Source organism: Nipponia nippon, unplaced genomic scaffold, assembly GCF_047370975.1.
Source record: "Nipponia nippon isolate SJK-2023a ecotype South Korea unplaced genomic scaffold, ASM4737097v1 scaffold_2, whole genome shotgun sequence".
Taxonomy (NCBI): Eukaryota; Metazoa; Chordata; class Aves; order Pelecaniformes; family Threskiornithidae; genus Nipponia; species Nipponia nippon.
Window position 1 is genome coordinate 6,862,858 of NW_028262336.1, and position 14,887 is coordinate 6,877,744.

At 43.5% G+C, this 14,887-nt stretch overlaps 1 protein-coding gene across 4 annotated transcripts in view; it reads right to left on the reverse strand.

Moving 5' to 3' along the window:
• Positions 1-14,887, reverse strand: part of GRAMD1C (GRAM domain containing 1C) — a 55,458-nt gene that overhangs the window by 15,659 nt on the left and 24,912 nt on the right. For all 4 annotated transcript variants that reach the window (XM_087757245.1, XM_087757246.1, XM_087757249.1 and 1 more), the window contains 5 exons: positions 14,407-14,502; positions 13,077-13,157; positions 6,495-6,613; positions 5,206-5,326; positions 1,221-1,383 (listed from right to left, as the gene is read on the reverse strand). In XM_087757245.1, coding sequence (XP_087613371.1) covers positions 1,221-1,383; positions 5,206-5,326; positions 6,495-6,613; positions 13,077-13,157; positions 14,407-14,502 — 580 coding nt within the window. The remainder of the gene's footprint in view (positions 1-1,220; positions 1,384-5,205; positions 5,327-6,494; positions 6,614-13,076; positions 13,158-14,406; positions 14,503-14,887) is intronic.

Below are 14,887 nucleotides of genomic sequence, written 5' to 3' on the forward strand. Positions count from 1 at the left end.
TCTCAGCCAGATTAAGAACAGGCCTCAATTAACTGAACTGTTCTATTCCTGCCAACAGGTGATGAAAGTAAGTTACGCCTTTGCCTATGAAAGAAATATTCAGCTGCTACTCAGCACGCTGCTGCTGTTGAGCTTTTCTGTCCTTCATTTGCACACCACCATACAACTTTGGAACCAATCCACGTTGTGCACACCTTGTTTTAAAGGCATTTACAGAGTCCAAGATTGGGATATTTAACAGAACTTCCACCACAACTTCAGTGAGCTGTTTGAACAGCTACGGCCCTTTGGCACAGAAAAGTTCCCCACAGTAAGTGGAAAGCTCACCTTGGAGAGCAAGAACTTGTCAGTGGCTACTGTGGGACCACAGAACAAGCACCCACAGACCTCAGCACATGTCTCACTGTCATCCAGCCTGGGTAGAAGGCACGCTCTGGCCTTACTTTCCTCCCAGGACATAACAAAACCAAAAGGAAACATGTAACAGCCAAGTTACCATCTCTACACCACTGTGATATCCAAGTTTCTTCTCATCTTGTACTGGGTAATGAGGTATGAGTTATGAGGACGGTATATAAGGATCCATTAAGATACTAACTCTGTGGGCACACAAAGTATAAGCTTTTCCAAGATACACGTTAAGGTTTTTCATCTTCAGACCAGATTCAGAATATGCACAATACACTCCTGAAAGCTGGGAAGTTGTCTTGTCTGGACTTCCAGCGAGTTCCTCAGTTTACTCCATCAACCACATTGAAGCCCATATGCCTTCAGAAAGTAGAAGTGTAAAGAAGGCAGGGTGGGGAGGGCGAGAGAATCTTTCAGAAACTGGAGAACAGTCTGAAATGTTTCCCCTCAGTTCCCAAGAAGTGAAAACAAAGGAAAGAAAAATATTTTAATACCTGTGAGAGCATATAAAGTGAACAAATACCACCACATTGCCAAGAATTTTTTTTTTTAGTTTAAGCTGTTAGCAACTCTTTACCCACCAAAGGAAAAAAAGCAAAACCACAATTTGTTTTCGTTCTAAGCACCCCCCAACAACGACTTTTTTTCTCCCCAGAAACTAAGTAAGATACAAAGATGTTTTTGCTGCAATTCTGTGAAACAAATGAGCAAACAAGTTTCCTAAGAACAGAAAGTTCTCTAACTTGCTCCACAAGTGAGATAGAAGACCAGAGTCAGGTTCTCTTACAGATCCCAGTTGTTAAGATATTTACCTTCTTCACTATCTGAGGCACTGCTCTTCTCTGGAAGATTTTCATTCTCATTCAGATCCAAGGATTTTTCTAAAGACCTGCTCCTGACTAGCTTAACAGGTTTTCTTTCTGAAGATGGAAGAGGGCTCTTCTTTATTTGCTTCTCACTTGGGGACTCCTCCACCTGAAACAACCAAGAGAAAAAAATGCATCAGTAATCACAGACCACTTAAGAAAGAGAAAGTTACTTTCAAAGAAGAAAGCCATATAAAGGAAGCCACAAGTTCTAACTGCTCAGTTACCACATAGTCAAGCACTAATTTCTGCCTCGTTCCCCTACGCCAGCCAACCTCTCTTCCTCTTTATTTCAGGCTTTCACTTTACCCTGGTAACAAGGGACAGACTGACTCATCTGTACTGTCATACCTAGAGCTGCCTTAAAAGGGACAGTTTACTCCCAATCCCAGCCCCTTGCACCCACCTGCATGGTTTGGTCCCCTTCTCTGCATCAATACTAACTAAATTCATTAGCTTAACACAGATTATTTACTTTTTATTAATCAGGTTAGTTTTTTCCCGCCGGTTTAGCAAGGGGTTCAACAATCCTGAAGGGAAGCACAGTGAAATAGGCAGGGCCTCCCTTTTTCAGCAAGATTAGATCATCCCAATTATATATTTGAAAGGTCGTCTTATTTTGTAGGGCTCCATTAGCCTTTGACAAAAAAAAAAAAAAAGTTTTAAAACACTGTCTAGAGCCATCCCACCTATAAAATGTTACTTCTCAGGACCAAAGCAGTGGAGTATCATTTGCCATCTCCAATACATAAGCAGGGTATCCCCCAAAACATCAGTCACTGAATCAATGATGCAGCTCTTAACCCTAAACTAGAGTAACTGGCGGCTAAGCTTACATGCCATTGCACACTTCAAGAAGGTTTGTACATCTCAGAATGCCACCCAAAAAGCTTGGCTATAGCTGCGAATCATAGTTTTCATTCTAAACCTCTCCTCAAAGCTCCCATTGCCTCCAGTGGAACAGCTGGGATCAACAGTGTCACAGCCCCCCCACATGCAGTAGTACATGGACCATAATAGATAAGGTCAGGCCTCCTCCTGTAGTTCCGATTCATCTGCAATACCATCATCCCTAAAGATTATTCAGCACTGACTCAAAAAAGCAAGCGCAGCCACTACTTGAATAGTCATCATGTGCTTCCTGTACTTCTTGGCTTTTTTCAAAATAAAGACCATCTTTTTTGTGCAGCTGAAAGCCATTAGTAGAAGGTGGGTGGCTAGAAAACAAGAGACAGGCATGAATTTGACTGCAATAGAAGCAGGCAAAAATACTCTCTCAAGGTCAAAAGAAAGGAAGACTGCTTCAGAAAAGCAGACCAATTAACAAATGCTCCTACTGAAAGGAGCCATGCCTGAAGTTATTCTCAGTTACACAACAGGAACTAGGACAGAACCAACATTTCAATATCAGAAATATTCTACCAATACAGATGGAAGACAGAAAGGAGCTAGTTGTGGTTAAACAGTCTAAAAACTGACACAGATCCAGCACAAATCCAAGGCGCCCTCATAGCATTTTGATGAAGATTAGGGATCTGGTGAACAGGTGGAGCTCCCACCAGCGGCATAAGAGCAGCCCCACTATGCCATACGCAGAGCGGGAAAAGTCAGAAGACTGGAGCAACAGCTCCTACAAAAAAGCCTTTCGTGATGTCAGGGAAGAGGAAATTCATGGTGAGGCTTTTGGAATAACTGATCAACTCAAACACAGTTTTCTTGTTTCTCCCCCCCCCCAAGAATAATGATTTTAAGATCTGTCAGCTGGAATTAAAGATGTATAATTTCTTCCTTATGTACATTTATCTCCTGAGCTAGTCCAATACTGCTACATTCTGCGCCAAGGCTTTTCAGTTTTTTCAACCTGTGAACAGCAGGCTCCGGGACTGGAAGGCTCTACAGTCTTCCTACAAGGGGTGGAGGGAAGAAGATGGTTGATTCAGACAGGCAATACAGTGGTTCCCACATTGTGAACACACGTGCCATGACTGCTGTTACACGTGGACTTTCTTTAACCAACTATGGACAGCTATCGACAATATTTTTTTCCAAGACAGGCCAAGAACTATAGCTAACACCTCCATCATTTTGGATCTCCCTCTGAAGAGAGCTTTGGGACTTACTTTGCGTATCAGAGCAGGAAAGAAGGGGTTAAGTCTGTTTCTCTCCAGTCTTTGGAAGGTGATTAAGCCTGTTTTGTGTTATCAGTGCCATGGCTTTTGATAAATACATTCTAAGCACTACTGCCTCCTCCTATTGCCCCTGTGCTTCTACAACATCGGCTGTAATCCTGGGGCTGTGGAGAGTGCGTCAGCATTCCTGAGAAGTGCCAAGTGACACATACAGCTCAACACAATCGTTACACATTTTACACTGATACAGCAAGCTAAACAGTTTAGTTACACATTCATCAACACTGCACTTTTACACTATAATTAAAGGACTCTTAAAAACCAGTTTATTCAAGGGAGAATCCTAGCATTTTTCCTTGCGTACAAACCAAATCCCTAGGCATTGCTGCTTACCAAGGTGCCCAGTTAGATTTAGCACCTGCCAGAGACATCTCTAGGTGTGGCACACAGTAGCAAAACAAAACACTTCTTTTCCAGGCAAAGCAATTGCTTTTAAATGGCTTGCTCTTGTGCAAGTAAGACCTACAAGTCCAAACCAAGGCTACCTGGGTAGATTTTTAGTTATCCTAAAGAGCCCAAATTCCAGCAGCATCCACAGGCCTCCCATACGGCTCTCCAAAGATCGTGTTTAGGATTTCCATGAGGGATACCCATCATCCGATTAACTAAGCTTTTCACATCTGACAAACAAATACCAGTATTGTTTGCTGGGTATGAGTCTCTAGCCATTAACTTGGATTTCAGCAAAACTACTTAAAGTCTGCTTAACCTGCAGATCAGTTTTAGCAAGTGACAAAATCCAGAAGACTTATATCATAGTAAAAAGCATCTCCTTTCTTCCCTCCCCAAATTTTCCAGAGCAAAACAGCAATTAGGTACCCAACCCTAGCAAAGTTTGTAAGAAACGCTTTAGTGCTTTATTTGCTTTTCCAAGATCTTTCCCTTGGAGTATCCATTAATCAAGAGAAAAGGTCTGTAATCTGTCGGGACTACAACTACAGACAGGAGTCCCAGCAACCGTGTTAGACACTGGGCACACCTCAGATACCACTACTAATGCGCTTGCCCTCCCAGCCAGCCAAATACATTCACAAATTCATACGACATCACGAGTGAAGCACCCATGCTTGTTCAGTTGTATTAACCCAAGGCATTAAGGGAAAACTCATCTTTATTATATCAAGTGTGGTTCCCCCCCCGCCTCCTTCCGAAACATTTCCACAAATCTAAATAAAAAAAGATTTAATGTATTCACAGCAGCAGACTAACTGACCTTTGAAGGCATGGATAACACAGCACAACTACCCTCTAATAAACCTCATGTATAGGAGAGAGAGCACTATAAGAGTAGATATTTTAATGACAGATAGCACAAGCAAGAAAGCATCGGAAGTGAAAAGGCATTACTTTCATAAAGGCACTTGCATAAAAATGCACATGGTCCTTAGGAAGGTGAATAAAACATGGTTAATTTTGGTTTTACAGCCGGAAAGACCAAGGCATAAGCTCCAGCGTTCTAGCCAGGTTATGCAGCGAGTCAGTGATAGGAGATTGCTGAAACCCCCAACAACAGTCTCTTATACAGACGTTTGTTCATTTCCAAATTAAAGGGAGATTCTTGAAACCTGAAGAGATTATTATTAAATTTCTGATGTGAAAGCCTTCTAGATTACCATGAATTCTCACAGGCTTCTTTAGAAGTTACAATCCCCATGCACTACAGATATGTGCTTACAGATATACAAGTTAAGCATATATGCTTATCAATTACAAATAGTAAGAAAGGCTGTGTCAGCACTTACTCCTGGCAACGCGTGGCTGTTGAGTGACTCTCCTTCTGTTTGAAGCGTGGGTTCCCGAACTAAGCCAATCATTTTAGGTAGTTTTTCATCCCTTTCTCCAGAATCATCACAAACGCTGGATCTGTCCAAAGCAAAAAAAGAAGATATCTTTGGGGAAAACAAGTGCTGAAAAATCTGAGAAAGCTTCTCATGTGTGATTTTTGCATTCAAACCATGGCTGTTCACCTAATATTAAAAACTACCAACTCCTTTGTCCTACATCCAGCTCATTAATCTCTCAAATCATTTTCTTCACCCTAGCCACCCCTCTAGAAGATTCAGCTTCTGACCACAAAGTTAGTAAAACCAAGCACTGGTCAATCAGACAGAAAGTGAGTGCTGTAGGAAAAGCAGAAAGAGAGATAGCTTAAAACAAATTTGCAAAGAAAATGTTTTAAGAAAGTTTGAGACAATTTTTTTTCCTGCATCCCTTATTCCAGAGTTGCAAAGTAGTGCATTTTTTACAGGAAAAAAACCCAGGAAGTATTTAATAGGATATCTTTTGAAGCTTGCAGTGAATGCAAGGTATTTTTTTTTTCCCCTAACAAACATACTCAGATAACACAAGACTGAAAAGAGACACAAATTACATTGCTCAGTTCTGTAGAGCCATCCTTATTTACGTACAGACACAAAAATTAAAGCCCCGTTATTAGATTGACACTGGCGGTTCCTAAGTTAGTTCACATTTGCTCCAAAAAAAAAAAAAAAAAAATCAAGGCAACTGTTTAAAAAAAATCCACATAACAGTTAGATTATTCCAGCTTCATAATTCAAGCTGAGGACAACACAAAAATAAGCTAAGACCTCAGACATCAGGAGAACAAAGAAAAAACAAGTGTTTCAGTCTCCATAGAGGAGAGGAAAAAGTGTCTGAACATCATATACAGCTCCATTCCGTACAGCCCTTCCATATTGTTGAAGGGCATACAGATCCTAACTAGATACCATCATGAGAAAATGTTGCTATTGAAGCTATCCTGCTGATATCCCAAAGCAGATCCAGGGAGAACAAGGTCTTCCTATCTCCCACTTCTAAGGGACCTCAGCTGTGCCCCTACTATTTTAGACAATGAACACAATTAAGTTTTTATGCGTGCTCAGTGTATGCTGTTCAGTTCTTCGCATCCTTTTACTATAGGCTTAACCTTTCTGGTAAGGCTACAGCAGCACTTCGGAAAAAGAGTTTTTAAGAAAAAGAGGACTGCTTCTCCCTGAGTATTTCAATAAGCTTTAGAGCCTCTCCTTACCGAGGCTGCCCGTTGTCCTCAGACGACGAGTGGAAGCTCTCCATCTCCTCGCTGTTCAGGCCCAGCTCAGAGCCATAGCTCTGGTGCACCAGCTGCCAGAATTCCTGCTTGGTCAGCCTCTGAAAGAAAGCAAGCTAGTCAAGAACTACGGTATGGGACAGTAAGGCACAGGAGGTAAAACAGTAAGAAGTTTGAATTACGCCACAGCCTTTAACCTCAATTCTGACAAGGACTGAAAGCATTTAGGCATCACATTTCAAGATTGGATTTCAGCATTTTGGGGAACCGTACTCCCGTGTACTCCGTATTCCCAACCCATCACTGTTCAACCAATAATATCAGACATGAGAAAAACTGTTATTTCAAGAAAACACACACTTGTAGCCACTACTTGCTTCTTCACATGTCACTTGGTGTTTTCACGGATATCGTCAAGGTAGCTCCCTCTTGAATTTCACTCGATACGGCAGAAGACCAGTAACTAGTAGACAGCCAGGGACTCCCTCTTTGATCTCAGACAAACTGCTTAATAGATACATGCCTGTCTCCTCAGGATGCTCAGAGCGCTTTACACATGGTGCGAGGCTAGCGTTTCAGTCACCACAGCCAGCGGTGTCTGGGTCAGCCAACTGTCCCCTTTGCCAAGGTGGGACGGGAGGTCCTCCCTTTGGAACGACACCAGAACCCCCCTCACATAAAACAGTTGCTTGTGCTCAGGGTTACCTTGACTCATCACTAGCTACTCTTCTTCTTCTCTATAACCTCTCTGCCCTGCCCGATGAATTCTCACAGCTATTGGGATATAAGTTCCCTCAGATCGTCAGGAAAGTCAGGAAGTGAGAGTAGCACGACAAACTCGTATCAGCAATGCAAGCAACTAGTTTCAAAGTTCACTTTGGCTGTAAAGGGCTCAAAAGAAAAAAAAGAAAAGAGAGAAAGGAAGTAAGGTTCTGGGATTTAACAGAGAGCAATACTAGCGATCTTAAAAAAAGAGACGCCACACTGGAAAATGTGCCTCAGCCACAATCCATATTGATCAAGGGAACAGACCTGTGCTAAGGAGGCAGTAACACAAGTACTGCTTACTATTTGCATGAAATGATCACGTTAAATACCCATACATTATTTAAAGCGCTTTTCAACGATCCCCTCCGCCTCCCGGCTCCACCTGTGGAGTGTTACACTACCCGCAGTTTTAGACAGAGGTGGAAGAGCTGACCCCCAGGCAGGCAGGGAGATGCGCGCCCACAGCCCCCCTCGGCGCCCTGCCCCCGGGCCGCCTCCCCTCCGCCCCGCACCGCCACACACCTGGGGCTCCGCGCCGCCCCGCACCGCCACACGCCTGGGGCTCCGCGCCGCCCCGCACCGCCACACGCCTGGGGCTCCGCGCCGCCGGGCTCCCGGGCGGGCTCAGCCCGGGCCTGGCCGGCTGCCGCCGCGCTCCCACTTCCTGCTGGGCGGCGGGGCCCGGCCGGGGCCGCCCCCCAACCCCACCCCGGCCCGGCGGCGGCAGCGGCGGCTCCTGTCAGCGGGGCCGGGACAGCGCATTCCCCGGCGGGGAGCAGCGCCCGTCGCCAGGGCGGCCAGGGGTGTCCCGCTGCCCCGCCTCCACGCGGGACCCCCGCCGTGCAGGGCGAGGGAGAGGCTCCCCCCGAGGAGGGCTGGGGCGGCGGCTCGGGACACGGCTGTGCTCAGCCCCTCTCTTAGCGGGGTTTCCCAACACGACGAGGTTCCAGGCTTCTCAGAAAGCGGCTGGCGCAAGCGTCCTATTGGTAGAGATCAGTTTTTTAATCCCACCGAGGACCAAGTAAACGTGAAAACACAAGCCACACACATAAAAATAAAGCAAGGGTCATAGCAGCTAACGCCAGCCTCCCTCTGCCGCGGGGGTTTGTCCTACAAAGCAATATAGTGCTAAAAACACGCGCATCGACATACAGCTGCCCTACCGTCCCCGGGCACGCCGTGCTTCGGAGCAGCAAACTCCTAACCACCGCCAACCACCTACAGCCGTTCTCTTTAAATGGATAAAAAAAACAAGAGTAGGCATTACATGGTTTCAAAGTATGACTGACTGAGGTGCATCTTTAGACAGCACACCTTTCAACCAGAAATTCAAGGACAGAAACAAAGCCGCTTTCACTTCTGTTGCCCAATATCACCAGTGCCTTTATTTCCAGTCGTAAGAAAATAACCGGGAAATAGCGAATGTCGCTCATTACATTCACTCGCACGTTCTGCACCGGTCCGCGGGCAAATCGGACTGCCCTTGCGCAGAGAGCTCAATGGCTTGAGGAAAGCGGAGAAACGAAGCTATGCGTTTTAGGAATCTATAAAGCTGGTTCCTGTGGTTTTGTGAAGTCAGCGTTACCAACTTTTGCTTCTAAAACAGGATTCTTGCGCTCCGCTCAATTATTCCCAGCTCAGCTAGATATAAGAAGTTGTTAATGGTCACAGCCCAAGATCAAACCAGACTTGCTTTGCGGGATCAGAAAGGATTAGTTCTGAATGCAAAGAAGGGCACAAATTTTCTGGGTCAGACTTCTGCTTCTGAGAGGACGGTTTGAGAAGCTCTGAAGCTTGAAAGGCTGAATCGAAACATGAATTACTTCACGACCTCAAGGTGATGGTCTATGCTGGGTTCTTCCTCATTGCTCTTTGTATCCAAAAACAAAGGCTGCAAGAAGCAGCTGGGTGAAATGTTTTTGTCTTTTCAATCGGGAGCATAAGCCATCAACAGTTTGTTTCATGTTAGACAAAGCGGTGCCATGGCACAAGCAATACCACAGACGCAAGCGCAGATTTTTACCCACTGTGGACAGATGCAGAAATAAGAACAAGATACTCCGTACAGGTTTACTCCAGAGACAAACCCCTGCCACGCTCTCCCCAGGCAACTCTGATGTGAAATTCTGTCCGATCGCTTTTTTGCAAGGGAGAACAGCAAACTCCCCCTCTAACTGCCCAAACACGAAGGTCAGAATCAACCCAAGCCCTCTTTGATCTCTAAAACAGCCCTGGTTGCGCACAAAGGTGCAAACAAACATCTCTTTCACAACCGTCCCTAACAAGCTGCCAGGGAAAGCAGAACTGCTGTCCTGGTAGACGTTTGCTCATCAGAAATTCTGGGCCCTTCTCACACCTCTAGACTTACCTGCTACAATGTCCCTAGAGAGAGGTGCAAATCTCTACCCAGCAAAGCATAAGAAGAACAATAGGAAAATAAATCCAACTCTAAGGAAGAGGACTCATGGGAATTGAGACTGATTAAAGTTAAGATCTTGTTCCATTAGAAATAAGGAGCACTGTGTTTGTTTGGGATTTGAATGACCTGCCTAATTAGATTTTAATTTGTTCCTTCTCCCTTAAGCTGGAATGATATTTGACACCCGTAAACTTTAGGAAAATAAAGCAAAAGTATAAATAGCATTGCTCTTACTGTCAATAGCAGCCATTAGTACACTTGTTTTCCCAATCTGGAAAGCCTGTTGCAAAACAGGAATTTTGGCCGATTTTATAAACTGATGTATTATTGAAAGCCTCCGTGGATGCGGAAGCAGCTATCTGTTTTATCAAGACCGGTGTCATGTCTCTTCCAGACCTACATTAATGACTCCTCATTTTCCATGATGCTTCCCTTTCGACCAGGAGTACTTAAAAAACAACGGCAAGGTAAAAGCCTAAGAGACTCACTCTGAGCACATTTTGCAATAGGAACGGGGGAAAAAAAAGGGGGGGAATTTTCCTTGAAAGAAAAAAGTCTTTACACTGACATTTTAAAAAAATAACCTAAGAAAGGACCATCTTAAGAGGAAGGTACCCACTGATTCCCAGAGGAGCCAAAGTTGAAGGGCACCAAATGCACAGTATTGCGCTCTGCGCAAGATTTGAGGGAGGAGCTATGAGCTAGAGAATGGCAACTCCGCTGAGGGGACCAGGAGTCCTACCACAGCAGAGACACAACGTTGGGGGAGAGCATCTTGACGGCCTAAGTAAGCTTAGGCATGGAATAGCTTGTAACCATTTACTGGTTTTCTTACACAATGCAAGGTAAAGAGCAAGTAATTTCCAACAGAAAGGCAGACTTTACGGAAGACTACTTCTTCAGCTGTCTGGGACACACAATACAAAAGAGTACAAGGCAGAACGGCCACCAGATGGAGATCTGGGAAAGGGCACACTGACCCTGCTGAGAAGTTCTGCAGAGGGTGAAAGCTTGAGGTGTATCAGGTAAAGCAGATCAGTCACTCTTCAGAGGTGAGACCTCGTAACACAACATCTATGCCCAGGAAGTGTTGCAGAGGCCAGAGCCAGTGACTGAAAGTGACCTCTGCACAAACATGATTTGAAGCAAATGCAATTCCAATCCCCTGGATTCAAGTCCTGAAAGCTTGGGATTATCTACCGTCAGGTGGCGCAAACCAGCACCATGAGAGCTGCATTCCCAGTTAATACTTCTGACAACACCAGAAGGACTTCATTTCATAATTCAACAGTTGGATGTCATCTCCATCCAGGTGTAGCAGATGTACTCCAGATAACTAAGTTATCCATAGGCTTTAAAATACTTAGCTATTCACAGAGGAAACATTAAAACCAGCACCTTTTGGAAATGGTTCTAGAGCGAGATTTGGTTTTTTTGTCACAAGCCTTACAAATTCTGACGGGATCCCTTTGACCACTGGAGCCCCAAAACACCAGGCTTCACACACTGAGGGCATTGCATACCATGCCAGAGCCTCAGACGTATGAGATCTCTTTCAAATGTATGATGTCCCTACCATGGGGAGTTGGGGAAAAAGCAGTAAAACTCCTTGGATGCACCAAGGGCTTTCTTTTAGCAACAGGTCAGTGGATGGCTGTCATCGTAGCGGAGTCACTGGATCCAGCTCTAGCAACATCAGTTTCTACTTCCACCTCCTCAGTGCCCCTCTATAGCTTGATCTAGTTTGGTTAAGCAGTACAGAATCATAAAGCAGGCTGAGAGGCGATTCAAACTCATTCTAGTAGAGAATCAGAATTCACTACTACATTGCAGAAGCAGGAGCTTAACGTAGCAGAAATCCTGTTTCAAGAGGTAGGTCCAAACGTACCACGTTCAAAAGCCCTACACACACCTCATGGCAATGCTCCATTTTACAACTGAGAACTCCGAGCAGAAATTCACATAACGGACTTCTATCTTTCAACATACTTCAGTGAGGATGCAGGAAAGCTAATAACAAGATTAGATAGAATACAGAGAGTTCCCAAGGTACTCAGATGCACTGATCTCTAAAACCTGCTGGCTTAATTCATCTCATCTTGCATGCAGGCCATACCTTCTACGTTCACATCTATCCTTTAGTTACTGCTCTGAAGTGAAAAATTGTTCCTAATGTGACGCTCATTTCAGTGGCAAAGAGTAGAAACGCATGGGGAAAAACCAATACTGAACAGCGCGAACAGGGCTGTTCCAGCCCCCTGGATGGGTTTGTATACCTGAACGCCCACACCTTCACTCTCCAGCACCACAAACTAACCAAGTCAGTCAGTTAGCATTCCTGACAAACTTTGCCTACCAAAAGAAAACAAGGTTAGTTCCAGCTGCACACTCCAGTCCAAAGATGACACAGTATGTTGTCTTTTTTGCAGTGCTACTGCTGGATTCAAGACAAGACGGTTATGATGCTATGGTTAACTAGTATTTGATATGAGAGGTAAGAAATTTGCAGGAAACATTAATTTTGCCTTAAATGGCACTCTATTTTCAGCTTTTGTGGACAAAAGGTGCTTCTAGTCTGCCCTAAAATTCATCTAACAAAAAACTTGTGTGGGTATTACATATAAGTAGTACAACAGCTTTAAGCCTTTGGGGACCATTGTAGTGCAGAGATATACGGATATTTCAGTGTTCAATTGCAACTGTGTTGAAATATTTAAACAATGAGAGCCATAAACAGGAAGGAATTGGTTTACAAAAACTGCATGACTTACAGCGATGTTCTGCAAAAGTGTAGGTACATTTTTAGAAAGAAGATTAGCTTAAGTGTCCACAAATTGCAATATAAATCAAGCTAACTAGCAGAAGTTGCCAAAATACACTTCCATATCATACAGCCTGCCTTTCCTGCATTTATTCAAGGTCAGGGGAGTTGTAATGAGTTGGTTGGCAAAGATTCAGTTAACTTATCTGAGAAGGTGACTTTGGCTTTTGTCTTAAAAAGAAAAAAGGTTTTACTGAAAAAGCCTCTTGCCTTTTTGATCACAAATTAGCCATAGAAAATGTGAAGCAAACGCATGCCAATTTAGTAATATCTGCTTGAGTTGGTAGTAAAGAGAAGCACGCAGCCTATCTTCAAAGACAAAATGCTCCACCAAGAGCAAAGTTGCAGATGGCAGTATGAGAAGGAAAGGATGAGAAGTTTATTTGGGATCTACAGTACAAGGAGCTGAAGGAGAACATCAGATTAGAATTCTGCATCAGAAAGGAAAAAGCTAACTTCTCAAGGAAAGTCCCTTATCCTCCAAAGACACATCTGCTTACATTAGAAAAAGATTATTTTGTTATTTAACCACAGGTACCGGCACTTACAAGCTTACCTTATCCAGCAACACATTCTGCCATAAGCGGAAGATACTGAGGTAGCTTCTGTCTCTTGCACTGAATGACGTGAAGAAAAACTGCAGGAAAAACAAGGTGCAAAAAGCTCACTTGCAGGTATTTTCAAGAAAACCAGAATGCTTTCTTGTATCTTGAATATCCTAAGGTTTTCAGCAATGGCATGCTCCTCTCACACTCGACAAACTCATATTCCTCACACTCCACACTTTTTATCACTTTTAGTAAGTAAGAATTAGTTCCCCGGTATCCACATAGCATAGAAAGACACTTGCTTTTCTGGGCATCCAATTGCAATCAGTTGTACCTTTGCCATAAAGGAAGAGCTCCCCCTCAACTAAATACACAGTTAAATCTTTTTCACGCTTCCAAATAAAAGGTGGAACAAACCAGAGATGCATATGCCTATTTCTTACAAGCCACAGCCCTTTCCAACCTTTTACCACATATTCCTTTTACTAATCTTTTCACATGAGAAGATGTGAAATTAAAATAGGAGATCAAATTAGATGCACGATTCGCAGTATTAAATCTTTCCCATTTGAAAGTTTGTTAGCAGAGAAAGAGGTTTATCTTCCTCAACAATGAAAGTTAGTATTTAATAAATTGAGAGGAAACAGCCAAATAAGAGGCATCACCGTCCCTTCACAAAGAACAGCTCCAGATTCACCCTGGAAAGCTACTCTCTGTATCCAGCCAAGAATTATTATTTTCAAGGCATTTACAGAAGTATCATGAAGTGTGTTGCACATAAGAACATTCTGCATCATGCTTTCCAGTTTTTCCAAATACACGCCCAAACCCTACATCTCCCAGCACATAAAACTGCACATTCTATGGGCAGATTTCTCCGTGACTCAAAACCCATGATATGACAGTCCTTTTGTTTTCAGCAATTTCCTTCCAGGGCCACTTTAAATCCAGTGAGATCACAAAAATATCAAACTCAAGAATGCACATTCTGAATTCATGCTGAATTCAGACTTCAATTCATGCTGAATTCAGACTTCAATTCTGAACTCAAACTGAACTTTCAGTTTTCAAATTACTTTCCTTTGCAAATCAGTGGGACAAAAACTCCCTTAACTTTCTGCTTACTGCATCAACACTACTAGGGGATTTTGCAGTCAAACTAAAGTTGAGTTACCAAGCCAATATGCACAGAGACCAAACCACCAAGTGTCTTCTAATCCTAGTCACATTTAATGATTTGACAGGGAAGTTACTTATCAAATTTAAAACTACAACAAGTGCTCTGCCCTGGACATCATTAAAAAAAACCCACAAACACATTTAAATACATATTTTCACCTTCTCTCCTTTTGTTGCTATTTGTATGGCATTTGGAATGAGCCGAGCAGTCTTCTCCTTTGTCATGAAAGTGATATCCTTCAAGGCAATAGAAATCTAAGCAGAAACAGATTTAATAAGATACATTAAAAACAACTGTTGAGACTAAATATTCCCAAAGTCACAGAACATGCAAGAGGAACTCAACCTAACCCCAAGCCCTGGGATGCAATTCAGTGAAGATCACAAAGGCAATTACTGTCTCCACTTGATAACCTTAATAGCAAGCACTCCAAAGTAGAAGCAAGTTAAGATGACTTAAGAGTAATTGCCTCTTCTTTCATACTAGGACTAGGAAAGCAAGTAGCTCCTTCTTTCCTTCCACTCCTCCAGCAACACTTGAGGATAAAGGGCACAATCCCAGCCACATACAAGCCACAGACCTGAAAGCCAGTCCCAATCGGTAGGCCATGCATAGGGCAGACCACAGATCAGATAACAG